Source organism: Balaenoptera borealis (assembly GCF_965194805.1).
Source record: "Balaenoptera borealis genome assembly, chromosome: 5".
Taxonomy (NCBI): domain Eukaryota; kingdom Metazoa; phylum Chordata; class Mammalia; order Artiodactyla; family Balaenopteridae; genus Balaenoptera; species Balaenoptera borealis.
In genome coordinates, this window is record NC_138862.1 from 67,617,334 (window position 1) to 67,641,579 (window position 24,246).

The 24,246-nt window shown below is 35.9% G+C and overlaps 1 protein-coding gene across 12 annotated transcripts in view; it reads right to left on the minus strand.

Annotated features, from left to right (window-relative positions):
• The window catches only part of GOLGB1 (golgin B1), an 86,533-nt gene that overhangs the window by 61,055 nt on the left and 1,232 nt on the right, over positions 1–24,246 (minus strand). For all 12 annotated transcript variants that reach the window (XM_082394819.1, XM_082394829.1, XM_082394827.1 and 9 more), the window contains exons 2-5: positions 5,216–5,310; positions 3,822–3,974; positions 3,477–3,629; positions 1,037–1,165 (exon numbers count right to left, since the gene is read on the minus strand). In XM_082394819.1, coding sequence (XP_082250945.1) covers positions 1,037–1,165; positions 3,477–3,629; positions 3,822–3,974; positions 5,216–5,308 — 528 coding nt within the window. In that variant the 5' untranslated portion in view covers positions 5,309–5,310. The remainder of the gene's footprint in view (positions 1–1,036; positions 1,166–3,476; positions 3,630–3,821; positions 3,975–5,215; positions 5,311–24,246) is intronic.

The window sequence follows — 24,246 nt, forward strand, 5'->3', positions numbered from 1 at the left end:
GGTCAAATCCCATCCAAAGTTATTATTAAAAAAAAAGAAAACTAAGGAGCAGGTGAGAAAAGCATACCATAGGCATGCTCAAAAACCAAATCGAGTATGGATACCAAAGGGGGAAGTGGGGATGGGATGGATTGTGAGATTGGGATTGACATATATACACTACTATGTATAAAATAGATAACTAATGAGAACCGACTGTATAGCATAGGGAGCTCTACTCAATGCTCTGTGGTGACCTAAATGGGAAGGAAATCCAAAAAAGAGGGGATATAAGTATACGTATAGCTGGTTCACTTTGCTGTAGAAACTAACACTACATTGTAAAGCAACTATACTCCAATATAAGTAATTAATTAATTTAAAAAAAATCAAAATTGCAATTTATTTCAACAGGTGCTTAAAAAATTAAGAAAATTATACAAGACATGAAAGAATAAAATTAAAAAATGAGAATTAGAAAAACTCAGAAATGAAGTGACAGAATTCAGGAAAAATTTGATTCTTCTGAATCAAAATGAATTCTGAAAATTCATTTCAGAAAAGAACACAAAACAAGAAGGAACACAAAAGTAAATAACCATAAAATAGAATGCCTTAAATAAAATAAGAAAAAAAAAGAAGAAACTTTTGAAAATGAAGAGGTAAAAAGGAACCAAAAGTGACAAAATGGAAGAAAATCAAAGATGGAACATATGGATAATAGAAGTCCCCAAAGAAGAAAACAGACTAAATACTACAGCTATATAATTCAAGAAAACTCTTCTGAAATAAAAATGTGCAAAATCAAATATTGAAAAAGCATACTGGGTATCTACAAATATCAACCATGGATGACAAACACCAATGCACAGTCTAGTTACTAGACTTAGTGGGGAAAGAAGGAAGGGAGGAAAGAGAAGGAAAAGGAAGAAGGAAGGAAGGAAATTGATAGATTCATAGACAAATATTATAGAACTAATGTTATTAGTCATATAATAATCCATTGGGCTTTAGTGATTTGTTAACTTAATGATTATGAGGTGACTTACACCCCTACCTGTGTAGCTTGCTCTGCCTGTGCCTGGCTAAGCTGGGCTTGCAAACTGCTAATTAGTTCCTCCTTCTCCTCGAGTTTATGTTTTATCTTTTCTACTTCCATCTCTTCTTCTGTAGAACTCTTGTCATGCTGAAAACGCAGGAGATAAAGTCATTTAAATAAAAGAATCTAATTTGCCCTATACAGCCATTTGATTATAGTGTTATCCAACTGATGGGAGCAAAAAATAACACCTGACGTAACAACAAGGAAGGAATCTTAAGAGTTTTCCAGTTTCAGAATGGCCAAGTAGTTCCTATTAGAACCATCCTCCCTCAGATAACCACTATAAACTGGACAATATAGAAAAACAGCTATCTGAAAATGCTGGAGAGCAACCAAAAGCAGGAAGATACCAGAGGGGAGTCAATACTTGGAAGTAATGGCACCATGTTTCCCATTTTTATAGTTTTTAGTCTGAAGGCAAAACCAGTCAGTGACATACAGGAGTAAAACATAACAGAAAACTCATAGTCTCACTGCCTTGAAGAACTAGAGGACAGAATTCAGGAAAACACAGCTGCTAAGTGAGGGGCAAAGCATCATAAAAGAGACAGTGGCAGGGTGGGGGGAAGAATTCAAATATTTCAATAATCTATTTTTTTCCAAAATCTCTTCCTTCAACTGAACCAGATTCTACCTCTCATCTGAAGTCACCACCAGCCCCTACCCCCCAAAATGAACCTAGTCTGCTTATTGGAACCACACAGAATAATTTTACACTTTCTTCCACATAATAGTCAAGTATCTGAGGATTGCCATCATTTCTTCAACTACGCTTTCCAGAGACTATCAAGCTCTGTCATGGGTATACAGTAGTTAAAAAGCTGCTGTGACTGATTGCTGGAACTTAGAAATCATTTAATCCAACCCTTTTATTTAACAGAGGAAGGAAATGAAGCTACACGATGCTAATTTGTTTAAGGTCTCAGAGCTTTAAAAAAAAAAAAGGCAGAGTATAAAATGGATGATTTAAAAATCTAACAACATAGCAGAGGGAAAAGTTAAAAGAAACAAAGCCACATGGGGAGAGACAGGTTGGTGCTCCCACAGCCAGGGGGAAGAAAGAATAATGAGAGGAAAAAAACAAAAAGTAAGAAAAGAAGAATCAAAATGAATACATTAGTTGAGAAGAGTAAGAGAAGCTTCTAAAATAAGCTTTGAGAAGTTAAATAAGGCTATCAATTCAGGAAAAGTAATATCTTCTGAGCATTACACCCAGGAAGGAAAGACTAACCACAGTACTAGTGAGCTAACTAGTGACCCCAAAGGTTGTGCCTAGAGAATTGATTAAAATCTCATTTCCCAAAAACTAAAATCATTGTGAATAAGAATACTAGTGGGTCAAAAAATAAAACAGGGTGAAATCTAAGAAAAAATTAAAAGGTTTCTTACGTAGAGTTACATCTAAGCAAACTGGTAATGTGTACTGTGATGTGCTGGCCTCTCTGTATTCTATACCAAACTCTCCAAACAACTGAAGTTTCTTGTTCTCTAACTAGCTGGCTGAATGTGAATATTTGGGGTTTAACCATAGAGGAAAGGTAATAAGAACAAGTATTAGGACAATGCTCTATTCCTCAAAAGGCATAGGCACTTTCCTCACTCCTCTCTCCATCCCCAACCTTGAACGTTTTTGTTGGTGGCAGTCATAAACCTACAGAGCATCACTTAGAGAAGCCCAAAGTAATCTAGCTGATTAAGCCCACAATGCATGAAACTTTAATATACTATTATGTGGCCATATAAAGACAAAGAATATTCTGTATCAAGTCACTGAACTAAAGAATTTCAGAGGTGGGAGAAACCTTAGAGTTCACCTAGTTTAATCTTCTAACTAAAGATAAAACTCCTCCAAAAGCTATGTGTCTCTCCTACTTAAATGCCTCAATTTAATTTTTTTTTTCTTCCTGTTAGCCTTTTTAACTCCCTGAAAGTTTAGGTCACAACTAATATTTAATTTCCATATTTTCTGTTGGCCTTTTATTCTGTGTTTGGCCCATAGCCCAGCTAGACTGCAAGCTCAAAAAGAAAGGACGGTACTGGGGACTTCCCTGGTGGTCCAGTGGCTAAGACACTGAGCTCGCAATGCAGGGGGCCTGGGTTCGATCCCTGGTCAGGGAACTAGATCCCACATGTCACAACTAAGAGTTTGCATGCCGCAACTAAAGATCCTGCATGCCGCAAATAAAAGATCTCGCATGCCACAACGAAGATCCCATGTGCTGCAACTAAGACCCAGCACAGCCAAATAAATAAATAAATAAATATTTTTTTAAAAAAAGGACTGCATTTAGTGCTGCATTACTTTAGCTTCATAAATTTTTGTGATTAGTGAAGATCTGCTATAATGAGAGCCTTTTTCTACTCAGAAAATGTATATTATACCCAGTCACCATACCTTGGAGAGTTGCTCCTCTGACTGAGGTTCTGTGGACAGAACAGTCCCTCCTTGTGCCTTCATCTCTTCTATGTGTTTATTCAAAGAAGTTAATTTGGCCTTAGCATGAAGTTTTAGTTTTTTAATTTTGTTATCAGCAGCTTTTCTTTCTTCCTGTCAGAGAACAATGATGGTAAATACACAAATGCTTATTCATCACTTATCCAGCATATAACAAGTTATTCTCAGTAGGCATCATCTTAGACTAGTAGGGAAATCAGATTCTCTAATAATCTAAGTGAAGAAAAAAATCAAAGTGACTGTTATGTCTTTTATCAAGTGCTTGGCAAGAAAGGACAATGGTACCTGTAGAATTTCATCCTTCTGCTGTAGTTGAGCATCCTTCTGTCCAATGATTTCTTTTAGTTCCTGCACCAACTGCTCTGTATAAGCCAGGCGCTCCAGAACATCCTCTTGTGTTCTATCATTAAACTCCATGTCAGATTCTTGGGGTAATTCCTGGTATTTAGACAAAAAGTTGCCAATTTACAAGGGAAAAGGTATCAGCTTCCAAACAGGAGTTCCTTCATTCCAACTTTATCTTATCTCTTGTCCAACTCATATCCTTACTTAAGAAATCTTTCCAAGGAGATGAGGACCCAGGGGCAGGGTATGGGTTGGAGGAAAGGAGGAGCCTTAGTTGTCAAGAATGGGGTTTGGCTTATGTAAATCTTGCAGCCTAGTGGTAAAATTCCCGGGGAATGAATGCCCTGGGCTGTGGAAGTCCTCCAGAGATGTTGCTTGGATATTATTAGAAGAGTTGTTTGGAGGGGCTGAGAGTTGTGGAAAAGGAGGGGGTGTGGAGGATGGTGGAGGGTGGAGGAGGGGGAATGGGTAGGGAGGGGGAGCAAAGTGAGCATGTGTGTACACTGTAAGGTGTCCAAGGCTGTGCAGGGATGGACAGGGACACGTTCATACTTACCTGGCAGAGGAAATAAAAATAAAAAATTTTTTAAATTTTAAAAAGAAATCTTTCCAATAATAACTACCCAATATTAGTTATTACCCAATATTATTATTAACCAATAATTATTATCATAGCCATTGCAATATATATTAAGTATTTTGTTAATGTTAACCATTTTACAAATATTATCTCATTTACAGTCTTATCATACTAATTTTACCAAAGAGAAAAATAAAGGGAAGCAAAGATCACGAAACATTTAGTGGAAGAGCTCAAAATTTAAAATTAAGAAAGTAGTTGAATAAAATTCTCTTAATCACCAGGGAATACTGCTTGTCTTTTAAGAAAGTGAAAGGACTTTTTTTGAGTCCTATGTGACCTTCAAAAAAATACAATACAAACTATAAGAGAAGTGATAGATGAATTTACAATAGCAAACAGATGGTCTGAAACCCAAAAGGTGCTCCAGTTCCACCATTTGTTGTTTCAAACTTTTCCTATGAAACAGGAATACATATCCGAGGAGTTAAAACAATCTAGCACTAAGTAAGCCCCAGGGGGACAAATGAGGACAATCTTTCTAATCTCATCCAGGACTTGATTCCCATCACTGTGTCTCATAGGCTACAAACTTACAGGAAAAGGATCATTTACAAAGTCTCAATATTTTTCTTAGTCTTCTCTTCCACCTAGCACAAGGAAGGCTGCTCACACCCTTCTATCTTAAATTCTTGTCTTCAGAAGAACACGGAACATATTTCTCATTAGTTCAATTCAGAACAGAGCTACTCACAGGTTCTAAGGAAGCCCTCATATTCTCATCAGTTTCATCTCCTGATAATTCATGCAAAACAACATTTGCTAATCCTGACAATCGGCTCAGCATTTCTGCAAGAAAAGAAAACATAAGAATCAGTCAAGTAGATACATGCTTCTCCTATGATGGTAACTACCACCTATAAGTTAAATAAGAAAACTGTGCAGGTGATATATATTAGACACAGACTACATCACGATGATGTCTTTAAAAAGGCATTTAAGTATGTACACTGTAGTCAAACACTGTTCTTTTCAGTGACAACTACACAGAGATTTTAATCACCATCACTAATGTTTTAAAAATGAAATACAAATACATAATTGTTTAGTGGAAAATAATACACCTTACAGGTTATCTTTAATGCCTTTTCTTTCATCATAATTTCATTGGCAAACATGGAGTTCTAACTATTCCTTCCCCTGCCAGACTGTTATTCACTTCTAATCGGTCATATACACCCCATAATTCAACAAAATTTTTCTTTTTTATGTGCCTCATGAACCTTGTTCTTTCAGGAAGCTTTCTCAATAAACCATGTGGTTTCACTAAAATTTAAATGTAATCCTTGTTCAAAACATATAGCATTAAATGCATACATTAGAAAAAAAGGAAGAATGACTAAAATCAATAACCTATGCTTCTTCTGTAGGAAACTGGAAAAAGAAGAGCAAATTAAAACAAATTTAAGCAGAAAAAAGAAAATTAATATTAGAGCAGAAATTAATAAAATTGAAAATAGAAAAATAGAGAAAATCAGTAAAACTAAAAGTTGATTCTTTGAAAACATGAATAAAATACATAAAGCTCAGTCAGGCTGACAAACAAAAAAAGAGAGAAGACACAAATTATCAATATCAGATATGAAAGAGGAGAGAGACATCACTACTGACCTACCATACATTAAAAGGTAATAAAGGAACACTACAAATAACTCTATACCCATAAATTCATCAACATAGATGAAATAGGCCAATTCCTTGAAAGATAACAAGCCACCAAAACTCACTCAAGAAGAAATAGACAACCTGAATACACACACACACACACACACACACACACACACGCAAGCACACATACCCTTTCTCTCTCTCTGTCTTCCTTTTTCCTTCATTATTTATTTAATCATTTATTCATTCATTCAGATCAGTGTCACTTGCCAGTCCATAAACTCATTAAAAGTGAGAATATTAATGTTTTGATAGGAAAAATCAAAATAAACTGGACTGTCATAGCATTATTATAAGCAATTATGCTAAATTTTATGCTGAGTGACAAAATATTATTCGGCTTTTAAAATCCTCAGCAGGAAGAAATGTAAAAGCTATTGCACAAAATAAGCACTTGAATAAAACTAGTCTCTGCTATAGTTTTCTTCCACTCAGTAACAGTGTTTAGGGCAGCCATGGTCATTAATTAAGAAATGGCAAGACCTTTGTTTCTATAACAGGTTACTTAGATAAGCAGCATATAGCATTTGGAAAAGACGTGTGAAACAGGAAAGGAAGAGAGAACCACTAGGAGGGCAACATAGGACCATATATAACTACATATATAATTACTGAAAGGGCAACACAAAGTCATATATAAGTGCATAGGGACATAATAATCAGTCACTCATCAAGTTATGAGACTCACAACTACAGTCAGCTAAAAAACAAACAAAACTCACCAGGACACAGACTCTAAACTTTCTTTTTAGCTCTAGACATTCAATTTTCTATAGTAATCATTAATGAAGGAAATGAACACTATAACTAAAGAGTCTTTATTAGGCACAGAAATGTGTACTAATCAAATAGTCATAATAGAACCTAACATATCAAGCAGAAGCACTTTATCTTCAGATTTTTCAGAGCCTGTTGGGAATAAGCAAAAGGAAAAACAAAAAAAAACCAACTGATAGGACTCTGAGAAGATGGTAATAGCAGATAGCATAGCTTTTGGATCTTCCTAAATTCCCCCATAAAATCAGACAAAGCAATTAGATAACAAAATAAAAAACCCATGGACAGCCTTTATCAAAACGAACAAGCAAACAAATAAAATGAGGCAAAGTTTCCCACAAACTCCAAAATAAACATGGATATAGAAAAAACACCAAAAGCCACAAGATCTGTGTATCACTGTTGTCCATGCAGGAGGAATAAAGGGAAGCAAAGGGTAGCAGAATGTGCCACTCACTCCAAAATATGCCACTTGGCAGAAGGATTATTTTGAGCTAACGCACTTGAAAAACAGCAGGTACAAGTAGGGTGTGCTGATCTCCCCTTTTTCTCCCTGAAAGGAAGAGATAAAACACCCATATGGAAGATGTTCTCTCTATACCAGGAAGAAAGTAATATTGTTGTCTCCAGGGATGGGAGCTGAAGCCAAAAGAAATCTGTAAAAACAAATCTTGTAAACTAACCCTTATCTCCCAAGTCACTGCTCTATGATTAATGACCTCCTTGTGTTGTCTCATTTTCACAATTTACTACTGTTTGACCAACTCAGTGTATAGATGTTAGATTCTAACTGCTTCTTTGGGTCTTCATTTCCTTATAAGGGCTCCCATGCCACATAAAACTGACATTAAATAAATTTGTATGCTTTTCGCCTGTTAATCTTTCCTACATCAATTTAATTCTCAGACCTAGCCAAAAACCCTTAGAGGACAGAGGCAAAATTTTATCTCCCCTATAGAAACTGTAAGAGCACAACAGACCTAATACCAAGAGAACCACAAAAAATCCAGTGGGTATTCACTGGAAAATGTGTCCAGTCAATTAAAGAACAGTAGCTGGAAAAGGGAAATGCATCCCCACTCCAACAACAGGTAAGTACAAGAAACCTGCAAGGTCTGAAGTGGCTAAGGCAGCGCAGGCCACATTAATTCTCCAACCGAAGAGCCAGGGCTCTTTTTCAGAATAGGGCCTCCACTGAGGAGAATTTTCTGAGAGTAGAATGAAAAATCATCAAGACAGAACTAACAGAGACCAAAGGAAGATCCATATAAAGATAAAATGGGGTTGGTAGGAGAAGAGTCAGGAAATCTCAGAAATCCAGCTGCCATATATTTGAACAATAGTGGAAAACATAAGCAGAAGCTCTGTGAGGTTAGAAAAGCTATGCAAAATAAGTATTCTAGAAGTTCAGCAACAGTAAATAAACATAAAGATGCACAGCTGAAAAGTAACACAATCTCCATACAAAGTTATTATAAGGAAAATGAGGAAAACAATATCCATAAAGGAAATAGAAGCATGTCAAAGAGCCATTCTCAAATACACTTCAGAACCATAACCTACTAAAAAGAACTGAAAGGCATTAAAAATTATTAAGACATGAAAAAATATACATCAGAAGTTGAAAAACCCAGGAAGACAGCAAGAGAAGAGAAAGGAACAAAGGAACTATAAAATAGTGAGAAAACTATTAACCAAATGGCAATAGTAAGCCCTTACCTTTTAATAATTACTTTAAAACTAAATGGATTAAATTTTCCAATCAAAAGACATCGAGTGGCTGAATGGATTAAAAAAACAAGATCCAACTATATGCTGTCCACAAGAGACTCACTTGATCTCTAAGGATACACACAGGCTGAAAGTGAAAGGATGGAAAAAGATATTCCATGCAAATAGTAACCAAAAGAAAGCAGGGGTAGCTGTACTTATAACAGACAAAACAGACTTCAAGTAAAAAACTGACCAAGAGACAGAGAAGGTTTTTATATAATGACAGGGGAGATCAATTCATACATAACAGGATATGAACTTGTAAGTCTATAACAGGATATAACACTTGTGAATATATATGCACCCAAAATTAAAGCACCTAATTATATTTAGCAAATTTTAACAGAATTGAAGGGAGAAATAGGTAGCAATACAATAACAGTAGGAGACTTCAATATCCCACTTTCAACAATGGATAGATCATCCAGACACAAAAGCAATAAGGAAACACTGGACTTGAACAACACATTATACAGAAAAGACCTAACAAACATATATAGAACATTCCATCCAACAGCAGTAGAACATGCACTTTTTTCAAGTGCATATGTAACATTCTTTAGGATAGATCATATGTTGGACCACAAAACAAGTCTTAACAAATTTAAGACTGAAATCACATTGAGTATCATTTCTTAACACAATGACATGAAACTAGAAATCAGTAACAAGAGGAAAAATGGAAAATTCACAAATAAGTGAAAATTAACACACTCTGAAAAACCAACGGGTCAAAGAAGAAATCAAAAGGGAAATCAAAAACTATCCTGAGACAGATGAAAATGAAAACATGACATATCAAAACTTATGGGATGTAGGTCTAAGAGGGAAGTTTTTTTGTTTTTTTATTATTATTATTTTAACATCTTTATTGGAGTATAATTGCTTTACAATGGTGTGATAGTTTCTGCTTTATAAAAAAGTGAATCAGCTATACATATACATATAACACCATATCTCCTCCCTCTTGCGTCTCCCTCCCATCCTCCCCAACCCACCGTTCTAGGTGGTCACAAAGCACCGAGCTGATCACCCTGTGCTATGTGGCTGCTTTCCACTAGCTAGCTATTTTACGTTTGGTAGTGTATGTATGTCCATGCCACTCTCTCACTTCATCCCAGCTTACCCTTCCCCCTCCCCATGTCCTCAAGTCCATTCTCTATGTCTGCGTCTTTATTCTTGTCCTGCTCCTAGGTTCTTCAGAACCTTTTTTTTTTTTTTTTAGATTCCATATATATGTGTTAGCATATTATATTTGTTTTTCTTTTTCTGACTTACTTCACCCTGTATGACAGACTCTAGGTCCATCCACCTCACTACAAGTAACTCAATTTCATTTCTTTTTATGGTTGAGTATTATCCCATTGTATATATGTACCACATCTTCTTTATCCATTCAGCTGTTGATGGACACTTAGGTTGCTTCCATGTCCTGGCTATTGTAAATGGAGCTGCAATGAACATTTTGGTACATGACTCTTTTTGAATTATGGTTTTCTCAGGGTATATGCCCAGTAGTGGGATTGCTGGGTCGTATGGTAGTTCTATTTTTAGTTTTTTAAGGAACCTCCATACTGTTCTCCATAGTGGCTGTATCAATTTACATTCCCACCAGCAGTGCAAGAGGGCTCCCTTTTCTCCACACCCTCTCCAGCATTTATTGTTTGTAGATTTTTTGATGATGGCCATTCTGTCTGGTGTGAGGTGATACCTCATTGTACTTTTGATTTGCATTTCTTTAATGATCAGTGATGTTGAGCATCCTTTCATGTGTTTCTTGGCAACCTGTATACCTTCTTTGGAGAAATGTCTATTTAGGTGTTCTGCCCATTTTTGGATTGTGTTGTTTCTTTTTTTGATATTGAGCTGCATGAGCTGCTTGTAAATTTTGGAGATTAATCCTTTGTCAGCTGCTTCATTTGCAAATATTTTCTCCCATTCTGAGAGTTGTCTTTTCGTCTTGTTTATGGTTTCCTTTGTTGTGCAAAAGCTTTTAAGTTTCATTAGGTCCCATTTGTTTATTTTTGTTTTTATTTCCATTTCTCTAGGAGGTGGGTCAAAAAGGAGCTTGCTGTGATTTATGTCATAGTGTTGGGCTTACGTTCTCCTCTAGGAGTTTTATAGTGTCTGGCCTTACATTTAGGTCTTTAATCCAATTTGAGTTTATTTTTGTGTATGGTGTTAGGGAGTGGTCTAATTTCATTCTTTTACATGTAGCTGTCCAGTTTTCCCAGCACCACTTATTGAAGAGGCTGTCTTTTCTCCATTGTATAGTCTTTCCTCCTTTATCAAAGATAAGGTGACCATATGTGCATGGATTTATCTCTGGGCTTTCTGTCCTGTTCCATTGATCTATATTTCTGTTTTTGTGCCAGTACCATACTATCTTGATTAATGTAGCTTTGTAGTATAGTCTGAAGTCAGGGAGCCTGATTCCTCCAGCTCCATTTTTCTTTCTCAAGATTGCTTTGGCTATTCAGGGTCTTTTGTGCTTCCATACAAATTGTGAAATTTTTTGTTCTAGTTCTGTGAAAAATGCCATTGGTAGTTTGATAGGGATTGCTTTGAATCTGTAGATTGCTTTGGGTAGTATAGTCATTTTCATAATGTTGATCCTTCCAATCCAAGAACATGGTATATCTCTCCGTCTGTCTGTATCATCTTTAATTTCTTTCATCAGTGTCTTATAGTTTTCTGCGTACAGGTCTTTTGTCTCCTTAGGTAGCTTTATTCCTAGGTATTTTATTCTTCTTGTTGCAGTGGTAAATGGGAGTGTTTCCTTAATTTCTCTTTCAGATTTTTCATCATTAGTATATAGGAATGCCAGAGATTTCTGTGCATTAATTTTTTATCCTGCTACTTTACCAAATTCATTGATTAGCTCTAGTAGTTTTCTGGTAGCATCTTTAGAATTCTCTATGTATAGTATCATGTCATCTGCAAACAGTGACAGCTTTACTTCTTCTTTTCCAATTTGGATTCCTTTTATTTCTTTTTCTTCTCTGATTGCTGTGGCTAAAACTTCCAAAATTATGTTGAATAACAGTCGTGAGAGTGGACAACCTTGTCTTGTTCCTGACCTTAGAGGAAATGGTTTCAGGTTTTCACCACTGAGAATGATGTTGGCTGTGGGTTTGTCATATATGGCCTTTATTATATTGAGGTAAGTTCCCTAAGAGGGAAGTTTATAGCAACAAATGTCTACTTTAAAAAAAAAAATCTCGAAGAAACAACGTAACTTTACACCTTAAGGAACTAGAAAAAGAAGAATAAACTAAGTGAAAGTTAGCAGAAGGAAGGAAATAACCAAGATCAGAGCAGAAATAAATGAACTGAAGAATATAAAAACAATAGAAAAGATCGATGAAACTAAGTTTTTCAATGAAACTAAGTGATTTTCTATAAAGATAAAATTGACAAACTCTTAGGTACATCAACTAAGAAAGAAAGGAGAAAATTCAAATAAAAGTATATGTGAAAGAAGAGACAGGGGCTCTCCTGATGGCACAGTGGTTAAGAATCCGCCTGCCAATGCAGGGGACACGGGTTCAAGCCCTGGTCCAGGAAGAACCCACATGCCATGAGCAACTAAGCCCGTGCGCCACAACTACTGAGCCTGTGCTCTAGAGCCCACGAGCCACAACTACTGAGCCCACGTGCCACAACTACTGAAGCCCGCGCACCTAGAGCCCATGCTCCGCAACAAGAGAAGCCACCACAATGAGAAGCCCGTGCACCACAATGAAGACCCAACGCAGCCAAAAATAAATACATAAATAAATAAAAGATATTACGATGGATATCACAGAAATACAAAGGATCATAAGAGACTACAATACACAATTATATGCCAAAAAATTGGATAACCTGTTAGAAATGGATAAATTTCTAGAAACACACAACCTACCAAGACTCATTCATGAAGAAATAGAAAATCTGAACAGACCAATAACAGTAAGAGACGGTAATCAAAAACCTCTCAACTAAGAAATGTCCAGGACCTGGTGGCTTCACTGGTGAATTCTACCAAATGTTTAAAGAAGAATTAATGCCAACCCTTTTCAAACTCTTCCCAAAAATCGAAGAGGAGGGAACACTTTCAAATTCATCTTACAAGGCTAGTGTTACCTGATAATGAATCCATACAAGGACACTACAGGAAGAGAAAATTACAGCCCTATGTCCCTGATGAACATAGATGCAAAAATCCTCAACAAAATACTAACAGATCAAATTCAACTTCACACTAGCAGAACCATACACCATGATCAAGTAGAATTTATTCCTTGGATGCAAGGATGGTTCAACATCCACAAATCAATTAATGTGATACACCACATCAACAAAATGAAGGATAAATATCATAAAATCATCTGAATAGATGCAGAAAAAGCATTTGACAAAATCCAACACTCTTTCATGATAAAAACTGAATTAGATACAGATGGGATGTACCTCAACATAACGTTTATATATGACAAGCCCACAGCTAACATCATACTCAATGGTGAAAAGCTGAAAGCTTTTCCTCTAAGATCAGAAACAAGACAAGGATGCCTATTCTCACCACTTCTACTCAATATAGTACTGGAATTCCTAGGGAGAGTAATTAGGCAAGAAAAATAAATAAAAGGCATCCAAATCAGAAAGAAAGAAGTAAAATTGTCTCTGCAGAAGACATGATCTTACATATAGAAAACTCTAAAGAATCCACGAAAAGGCTGTTAAAACTAATAAATGAACTCAGTAAAGTCACAGGATACAAAATCAGTATACAAAATTATTGTTTTTATACACTAACAATGAGCTAGCCAAAAAAATAATAAATTAAGAAAACAACCCCATGTTTAATAGCACCAAAAATAATAATAAAGTACTTAGGAATAAATTTAACGAAGGAGGTGAAAGATCTGTGCACTGAAAACTATAAAATATTGGTGAAAGAGATTAAGAAAGACACAAATAAATGCAAAGATATCCTGTGTTCATGGATTAGAAGAGTTAATATTGTTAAAATGTACATACCACTCAAAGCAATGTACAGAGTCAGCACAATCCTTATCAAAACTCCACTGGCTTTTTTCACAGAAATAGAAAAAAAAAAAATCCTAAAATCATATAGAACCACAAAAGACCCTGAATGACCAAAGCAAGGATGATCAATTCATCATCAAAGAAGGTGCCAAGTATAGACAATGAGTAAAGGACAGTCTCTTCAATAAATGGTATTGGGAAAACTGGATATCCACATGCAGAAGAATGAAATTGGACCCTTATCTCACACCATATACAAAAATTAACTCCAACTTGGTTAAAAACTTGAACACAAGGCCTGAACTGTAAAACTAGTAGAAGAAACACAGAAAAAAAGGCTTCCCGACATTCGTGTGGGCAATTATTTCTTGGCTATGTTCCCAAAAGTGCAGACAACAAAAGCAAAAATAGAAAAATGAGATTCCATCAAACTAAAAAGCTTCTACATAGCAAAGGAAACAATGAAGAGAATGAAGAGACAAACTATGGAATGGAAGAAAATATTTGGAAACCACACACCTGATAAAGGATTAATATCCAAAATATATAAGTAACTCAAACAACTTAATAGCAAGAAAACAAATAACCCAATTTTTTAAATGGGCAAAGGATTTAGATAGACACTTCTTTTTTTTTTTAATTAATTAATTAATTTTTTATTTATTTATGGCTGTGTTGGGTCTTTATTTCTGTGCGAGGGCTTTCTCTAGTTGTAGCAAGCAGGGGCCACTCTTCATCGCGGTGCGCGGGCCTCTCACTATCGCGGCCTCTCTTGTTGCGGAGAACAGGCTCCAGACGCGCAGGCTCAGTAATTGTGGTTCACGGGCCTAGTTGCTCTGCGGCATGTGGGATCTTCCTAGACCAGGGCTCGAACCCGTGTCCCCTGCATTGGCAAGCAGATCCCCAACCACTGTACCACCAGGGAAGCCCTAGATAGACACTTCTCAAAAGAAGACATACAAATGGTCAACAGGTATATGATAAATGCTCAACATCACTAACATCAAGAGAATGCAAATCAAAATCACAACATCACCTCACACCTGTTAGAAAGGCTATTATCAAAAAGACGAAAGATAACAAGTGTTGGCCAGGATGTGGAGAAAAAGGCACGCTTGAACACTGTTGGTGGGAATGTAAATTGGCATGGCCATTATGAAAAACAGTATGGAGGTTCTACAAAGAATTAAAAATAGAACTACCATCTGATCCAGCAATTCCACTTCTGGGCATATATTCAAAGGAAATGAAATTAGTATCTTGAAGAGATATCTGCACTCCCATGTTCACTGCAGCATTATTCACAACAGCTAAAATACAGAATCAACCTAAGTGCCCACTGACAGAAGAATGGATAAAGAAAACGTATACAGTATATACACACAGTGGGATATTATTCAGTCCTAAAAAAATAAGGAAATCCTGACATTTGTGAAAACATAGATGAACCTGGAGGACATTATGTGGAGGGAAATAAGCCAGGTACAGAAAGACAAGTACTGCATGATCTCATCTATATATGGAATTTTAAAAAGTCAAACTCAAGGAAGCAGAGAGTAGAATAGTGATTGCCAGGTAGTAGAGGGTAGGGGAAATGGGGAGATATTTGTTAAAGGGTACAAAATTTCAATTACACCAGATGAATAATGTCTGGGAATCTAATGTACAGCATGGTGAATACAGGTAGTTTGCTAAGAGAGTACATTTTAAATGTTCTCACCTCCAAAAAAAAAAAAAAAGGTAACTAGGTAGGATGATAAATATATTAATTAGCTTGACTGTGGTAATCATTTAACAATGTATACATATATCAATATATCACTTACACCTTAAATATATACATTTTTGTCAATTACACCTCAAAGAAGCTTTAAAAAATGATTAATATCTACTTCCAATATTGACACCTACTTAACAAAAATTAATGGCTAAGTATTAATTGCTAAATGAATGTAGAGCACCTAACAGTACAGCAGAGCACAAACAGTAGGTATATGACAGAAATGTGTATCATATTTACTTTTACAAAAGAAAAATTAAACTTTGATATTCTTATCATTTTCTATGATGCAAACTTTGGTGAACACACACACACACAGGTATATATGTGATTTCTTCATATGAATTAAAACAAATATTTATCAATTATCCCCCATCAAAAATAGAAAAACCCAGAAATGAAGCAGAAACACAAGAAATAATTTAAAATTAAAAAAATATTTTGGAAATAAAGATGAAACTAAAGGGAATACGTATATGAATAATCACAACAAAGTTGCCTTAAAAAAAAAAGCAAGTTGAAATGAAGGATAATTTTAAAAATCAAAAAGAAATTAGCCATAAACTAAACATGTAACTACTTTGTGACCCAGTAATTTTACTCCTAGGCATTTATCTCAGAGTAATGAAAACTTAAATTCACCCATAAACCTATGCATGAATGTTCTTAGCAGCTTTAGTTTTAAGCACCCCAAACTGGAATCAGCAAGGATGTCCTTCAACAAGTAAATGGTTAAATAAACTATGGTACAGGCATAGGTTGTTTTATTGAGCTTTGCTTTACTGTACTTTGCAGATATTGCATTTTTTACAAATTGAAGGTTTGTGGCAACTCTGTATTGATCCAGTCTACTGGTACCATTTTTCCTATAGCATTTGCTCACTTCATATCTCTCTCTGTGTCACATTTTGGTAACTCTCGCACTATTTCAAGCCTTTTCACTATTCTTATATTTATGGTGGTCTGTGATCTTTGATGTTACTATTGTAATTGTTGTGGGGCACCATGAACCACACCCTTATCAGGTGGTGAACTTAATCAATAAATGCTGTATGTGTCCTAACTGCTCCACCCACCAGCCGTTTCCCTGTCTCTCCCTCTCCTTGGGCTTCCCTATTCCCTGAGGCACAACAGTATGGAAATTAGGCCAATTAATAATCCTACAATGGCCTCTAAGTGTTCAAGTGAAAGGAAGAGTCACACGTCTCTCACTTTAAATCAAAAGCTAGGAGTGATTAAGCTTAGTGAGGAAGGGAGGTCAAAAGCCAAGAGAGGACGAAAGTTAGGCCTCTTGCGCTAAACAGCCATGTTGTCATTGCAAAGGAAAATTTCTTGAAGGAAATTAAAAGTGCTACTCCAGTGAACTCACAATGATAATAAAGCAAAAGAGCCTTATTGCTGATATGGAGAAAGTTTCAGTGGTCTAGATAGAAGATCAAATCAGCTACAACATTCCCTTAAGCCAAACCCTAACCCAGAGCAAGGCCCTAACTCTCCTCAATTCTATGAAGGCTGAGAGAGGTGAGGAATCTGCAGAAGAAAAGTTTGAAGTTAGCAGAGGTTGGTTCATGAGGTTGAAACAAGGTGAAACAGCAAGTGCTGATGTAGAAGCTGTAGCAAGTTATCCAGAAGATCTAGCTAAGATAATTAGTGAAGGTGGCTACACTAAACAACAGATTTTCAGCGTAGACAAAACAGCCTCCTGTTGGAAGAAGATGCCATCTAGGATTTTCATAGCTAGAGAGAAGTTAATGCCTGGTTTCAAAGCTCAAAGGACAGTCTGACTCTCTTGTTAGGGGCTAATGCAGCTGGAGACTGTAAGTTGAAGCCAATGCTCATTTACCATTCTGAAAATCCTAGGGCTCTTAAGAATGATGTTAAATCTACTCTGCCTGTGCTCTATAAATGGAACAACAAAACCTGGATAACAGCACGTCTGTTTACAACATGGTTTACTGAATATTTAAGCCCACTGTTGAGACCTACTGCTCAGAAAAAAAGATTCCTTTCAAATTATTGCTGCTCATTAACAATGCACCTGGTTATCCAAGAGCTCTCATGGAAATGTATAATGAGATTAATGTTGTTTTCATGCCTACTAACAAAACATCCATTCTGCAACCCAAATTCTTTTTGAAATTACCCAGGAGTAATTTCAACTCTCAAGTCTTATTATTTAAGAAATACATTCCCTAAGGCTATAGCTGTCATAGATTCCTCTGATGGATTTGGGCAAAGTAAACTGAAAACCTTCTGGAAAGGACTGACCATTCTAGATTCTGCTAAGAACATTCATGCTTCACGAAAAAAGGTAAAAATATTAACATTAACAGGAGTTTGGGAGAAGTCAAGCCCAACCCTCACTGATGACCTCTGAGAGGTTCAAGACTTTGGTGGAAGAAGTAACTGCAGATGTGGTGGAAACAGCAAGAGAACTAGAATTAAAAGTAGAGGCTGAAGATGTGACTGAATTGCTGCAATCTGAGGATAAATCTTTAACGGATGAGGAGTTACTGCTTCTAGATGAGCAAAGAAAGTGGTTTCTTGAGATGGAATCTACTCCTGGTGAAGATGCTACAAAGACTGTTGAAATGACAGCAAAGCGTTTAGAATATTTCATAAACTTAGTTAACAGAGTAGTGGCACGTTTGAGAGGATCAACTCCAATTTTCAAAGAAATTCTACTGTGGTTAAAATGCTATCAAACAGCATTGCATGCTACAGAGAATTTGTTCATGAAAGGAAGAATTAATCGATGCAGCAAACTTCAATGTTGTCTTATTTTTAAAAACTGCCACAACCATTCCAACTTTCAGCAACTACCACCCTGATCAGTCAGCAGCCATGAACATCAAGGCAAGATCCTGTATCTACCAGCAAAAAGATTACAACTTGCTGAAGGCTCAGATGGTAGCATTTTTCATGATAAAGCACTTTTTAATTAAGGTATGTATATTTTTTAGACATAATGCTATTTCACACTTAAAAGACTACAATATAGTGTAAACATAATTTTTATATGCACTGGGAAACCAAAAAATTTGCGTGACTCACTTTATTGTGATATTAGCTTTATTGCAGTGGTCTGGAACTGAACCCACAATATCTCCAAGATACGCCTGTACATACATACCATGGCATACTACATAGCAATAAAAAGGAACAAACTACTGATACACCTAACAATTTAGATGAATGAATCTCCAGGAAATTATGCTGAACGAAAAAGAAAAAGCCAATTCCAAAAGGTTACATGCTATATAATTCCACATTTACATAATATTTTGAAATGACAAAATTTTAGAAATGGAGGACAGATGAATGGTTACCAGTGCTTAGGGAGAAGCTGAAGGTGAGAGGGTAGGAGGTGGTTATAATTATAAAAAGGCAACACAAGGTATCCTTGTGGTGTTAGAATTGTTCAATATCTTAACTATGGTGGTGGATACAGGAACCTACACATAGGTGATAAAATTTTATAGAACTTAACATACACGTATACAAATAAAATTGGGGAATGTATTATCAGCATCCTGGTTGTGATATTATACAATAGTTTTCTAAAATGTTACCACTGAAGGAAACTGAACAACGCATACAAGGTATCTCTCTGTATTATTTATTAGAATTGTATGTGAATCCACAATTATCTCAATTTAAAAAAGAAAAAGATTAAACTAAATGTGATATCTTACGATAATACCGTGGAATAGAAAAAGGACATCAATGGAGAAATAAGTGAAATCCAAAGTATGGAGTTTAGTTAATAGTAATGCACCAGTGTTGATTTCTTAGTTTTGACAAATGCACTTTTCTACTGTAACATGCTAACATTAGAGAATACTGGGTGAGAGGTATACTGAATTCTGAACTATCTTTGCATATTTTCTATAGTAAATTTAAAATTGTTCCTAATGCTTTGTTTCTTAAAAAATTCAAAGAAATAAATAGTAAAGAAGGAATCAAGAGAAAGTGATAAATATTGCAGATAAGCAATGAGGATAATAGGATCCCCTGAAAAAGAAAAACAAAGCAAAGGTACAGAACAAACGCAAAAAACAAAAGCCAAGAGCACTTATCTGAAATTTTAAAAGATTTGAAGTTACATATTGAAAGAGGCCACCAGATACCTGAGAATATCAACAGAATGACCAACAAGACATTCTAGTAAAATTAATGGACTTAAAAAGAATTCTTTGAGGTTTAGGCTGAAATGTGACTTACAAGCAAAAAAAAAAAAAAAAAGACTATGGTCAGACTTTTCAACAGCAATGTTTTTGCCAGAAAAAAAAATGGAGTTACAGATTTGAGATATTTAAGGAAAGAAAATGTGAGCTAAGGATTTTATTTTCAGCAAAAATGACCTTCAGATATAAAGAGCACACACAGAATGTTACCAACTTGCAAGAAAATTAATGAAAAATTTTCCCAGGAGCCTTTCCTAAGGCATCTATTAGAGAAAAAGCTTGAGATAACCAAAATGACTAAAGAAACATCATCATAAGGACTGATGTGAGCACTAAATATGTTATTCATAGAACTAAGGCTGGGATGGAGACAGCATAGTATTTAATGATTATATGCTCTGACAACATATAGGGCTCCAATTTTTAAAAATGGGGAAAATGTAAATAGCATATACAAAATAAAACTTATAAAAATTTTAACAACCCAAATTGGTGGCAGTCATTATCATTATTATTCCTTGACTATTATATGTGTCCTGTGGAATTAAATGAGCAATTATGGGCATAGTAATTCTATCATATAGTCATTATGAAAAAAGGAGATAGACATATAACACAAAAGAAATTAAGAACCCCAAAATAAAAACTAACCTTGAATTTGAATCAAAAGTACCAGTATGGGGCTTCCCTGGTGGCGCAGTGGTTGAGTCTGCCTGCCAATGCAGGGGACACAGGTTCGAGCCCTGGTCTGGGAGGATCCCATATGCCGCGGAGCAACTAGGCCCGTGAGCCACAATTACTGAGCCTGCGCGTCTGGAGCCTGTGCTCCGCAGCAAGAGAGGCCGCGATAGTGAGAGGCCTGCGCACCGCGATGAAGAGTGGCCCCCGCCCGCCACAACTAGAGAAAGCCCTCGCATAGAAACGAAGACCCAACACAGCCAAAAATAAATTAATTAATTAATTAAAAAAAAAAAAGTACCAGTATGAACCTACAAGGTATTTTATCTTAGTACATATATTTTCCTAGCTCTGTCCATTGAAAAACACTATGACAAACTGAGAAGCAATAAGTATTTCTAGTCTTGAAATACTATTCCCCAGTTTAAAAACAATTTTTTTTTAATAGGAGGGCTTCTTAGAGAAATGGCTGATTTCAATTCTGAAGCAGGAAATGGTACAAAATGAGCCTGAAACATTTTTTCATACAAAATAGCAAAGAAGCTATCAAAGACTAACATAGAGTCATGTCAAAAGGATCCAGGAGACAAACTGAAGAAGTTCCCACAGGCCAAAGGAACAACTGAGTTTCTAATAAGATTATGAATTAAATTGCAACAGATATTTAAATCCACCGAAAATATTTAAATTCACAAGTTCATAATAATAATAAACTGGTCATCATCTGAACTAAGTATCGTGAAAACTAGGTTAAGTACAAGGATTTATCTTGTCTTTTCTATTTGGACTTTGCCTTATGACTCCATGATGCAAGAGTGATTTCTATAGCTGTTGACATTAAAGGAATAACATGGAAGTGTAAAAGGATGGGCACCTCAGGCCCAGTTAGGGTCTTTAGGTAGCTCAGAGGTTGGGAACTTGAGGGCAAGAGAGCCACTAAGTAGCCATGCTTAAGCTAAACGAAGAAAGATGGATCTCTGCCTCTGAGAGGCTCACTGTAGGAAAGAAATGGGCAAATGCATATATAAAAATTAGTAGGGCTTCCCTGGTGGCGCAGTGGTTGAGAATCTGCCTGCTAATGCAGGGGACACGGGTTCGAGCCCTGGTCTGGGAGGATCCCACATGCCGCGGAGCAACTGGGCCCATGAGCCACAACTACTGAGCCTGCGCGTCTGGAGCCTGTGCCCCGCAGCAGGAGGGGCCGCGATAGTGAGAGGCCCGCGCACTGCGATGAAGAGTGGTCCCCGCTTGCCGCAACTAGAGAAAGCCATCGCACGAAACGAAGACTCAACACAGCCAAATAAATAAATAAATAAATAAAGTAGCTATTAATTTAAAAAAAAATTAGTAAAGGGGAAAAGATATAGTAATAAATTCATGTAAGGAATATCTGTGACTACTGGACAAGCAATGCTCTTGCTGTTGTTTTATAAAGCACCAGAATCATGAATAGCAATTTGGAAAAAGAATAAAATAAAGAGCTTCATGCCAAGGTCAGGGTTCAATAAAACATTCAGGCAAATAAAACAATCCCTCAAAGTCAATGCTGGCCACACCTATAAATTCTGCCACAGGATCCCAACACTTCTGTGTTGAGGTGGCATTTAGAATTCCATGAGTCTTATTTTCTCAATATTCACTGCTAATTATTTTCAAAATATCTACTTGGTGTGGAGCATTATGCTAAGAACCACAAAAATATAAAAAGAAATATAAGGCATGCCCCAACCACAGAGAACCTAGTACAAAATGCATGGGAAAATAAAGTAACTGAAGACAGTGAGCACATGCCTATGACTACATGCATACGCACCATTTGCTTTGGAATTTAAATCACATTTTCCCACAGAAACAACAACATAGAAAATGGCTGTATTTCCAGATCACTCCTCAAACTCACTCAATGTATGTTTAGCTGAGCCTCAGTAGTTTTCCTTAATTCTAAGTGATCCTCAACCAGTTTGAGAAGCTGATAGGAAATGGTGCTATATAGCTGGGAAAAGCATATGCAATATTATGATATAATTTTACAATTAGAAAATGGAAAACTAGTTTTCATGACACAAAAAAACCTGTTTTTATTAAACAAATTTGGAAGTAAACGGTAGCTATAATTTATAAACACAGTACTATGTACTAAATATTACTCCAATTGCTTTATATATAATAACTTATTTATCCTCATCATTTTACTCATTTTATTTTTAAAACAACCCCAAGGAGGAGTTCTATCAATATCCCTAGTATTAAAGTGTGTAAGGCATAGGGAAGTTAAGTAATCTTCCCAGTCACAGAGCTCGACAAAGCTTCTTTACTGGTAGAGATTCAGAAGATAACCTATTTTCTGAGCAACCTCATCACCCAACATTCTTCACTGGGGCTGAAAATAGTGCTGGAGGCATGAGGGCACTTGTATACTTGCATATACTTACAGTTATATAACCACTAGACTAAAATGAAATGACTCACAGTAGTAGGGCTCTAAAGAATTCCGTATTGTTTATACCATAGATAGGCTCATGCAAGGGAACAAAGGATATTTGCACATGGATATTCACTACAGCAGTGGTTTTTGTTTGTTTGTTTTTAAGAGAGTTTATTTTTACTTTTGAAAATTTTTGGCCTCGAGGCATGCAGGATCTTAGTTCCTGGACCAGGGATCAAACCTGTGCCCCCTGCAGTCGAAGCACAGAGTCTTAACCACTGGACTGCCGGGGAAGTCACTACAGCAGTGTTTGTGATGACTAATGACTGAAAACAATATCAATGTCCATCAATAGGGGACAGGCTAAATACATTTTGATATTTCTACAGGGGAATGCTGTACAGCCTTTTAAAAGAATGGGGTAGTTTTATACTTATGGATATGGAAAAAATACCTTATAGTATAAAGTGGAAAAAAAAAGGTGTAGAATAGCAGGTATATTATGATTCAACTTGTTTGAGAGAGAAAAGGAGAGGGATATATATTATACATGTGCTTGAATATAATCAGAAATTTTCTTAAGAATAAACATTATTTACAGTGCTTACTTCTGGGAAATAGGGAATGTGGAAAAGGATCAGTACATAGAGGAGAAAGAGATTTTTGTTTTTATATTATATCCTTTTGTATTGAATTTACTTTTACCAAAAGCACATATTGCTGATTTTAAATTAGCTTAATTAAAAATGGAGTATTGTAGAGCTTAACATCCTTTCATATAGTGGTTCCTAACAATATACTAGAAGGTAATGATCAGTGGTGAGATGTGTTCCAAATAATTTATTTCTAATATAGTTAAGCTAGAGAAGTTTATGAATGATTTTTTATAAACAAGAATAAAATCAACATCCTTTTAATTAATCCACTAATGTAACGGGGAAAAAAAGAGAGACTTTAATATTCAAGCAGAGGGAAAAGAGAATTATATCCTAAGGATGATTATTTTTAGAAGAGGCTGCATCTCAGAGGAATGGAGGTCCTCAAAAATAATAAAATAATAATAATAAATTAAAATAAAATAAAAAGGATTCCCCCAATCTGGAAGTCCTCAGAGATGCAAACACCTTTCTAAAAAAATAAGGAAACATCTTTATGTGATCCCCAGATTGGGTTGGGAGTGTGCCAGAAAATGGGCAAGAATTTGTTTTCATCCTTTTAAATATGTATGTTTTTGTATATTTTATAAGTAATATATTTACAGTGTTATTCATACATTATTTATAATTAAATATACAGTATTTAGAGGATGGTTGCTCAAAAAAAAAGTTTTACTGATAGGGCAAGCAATTAAAAATGTTTGGAAACTACTGATGTAGTCCAACAAATTTAATGCAGTGAAGAGG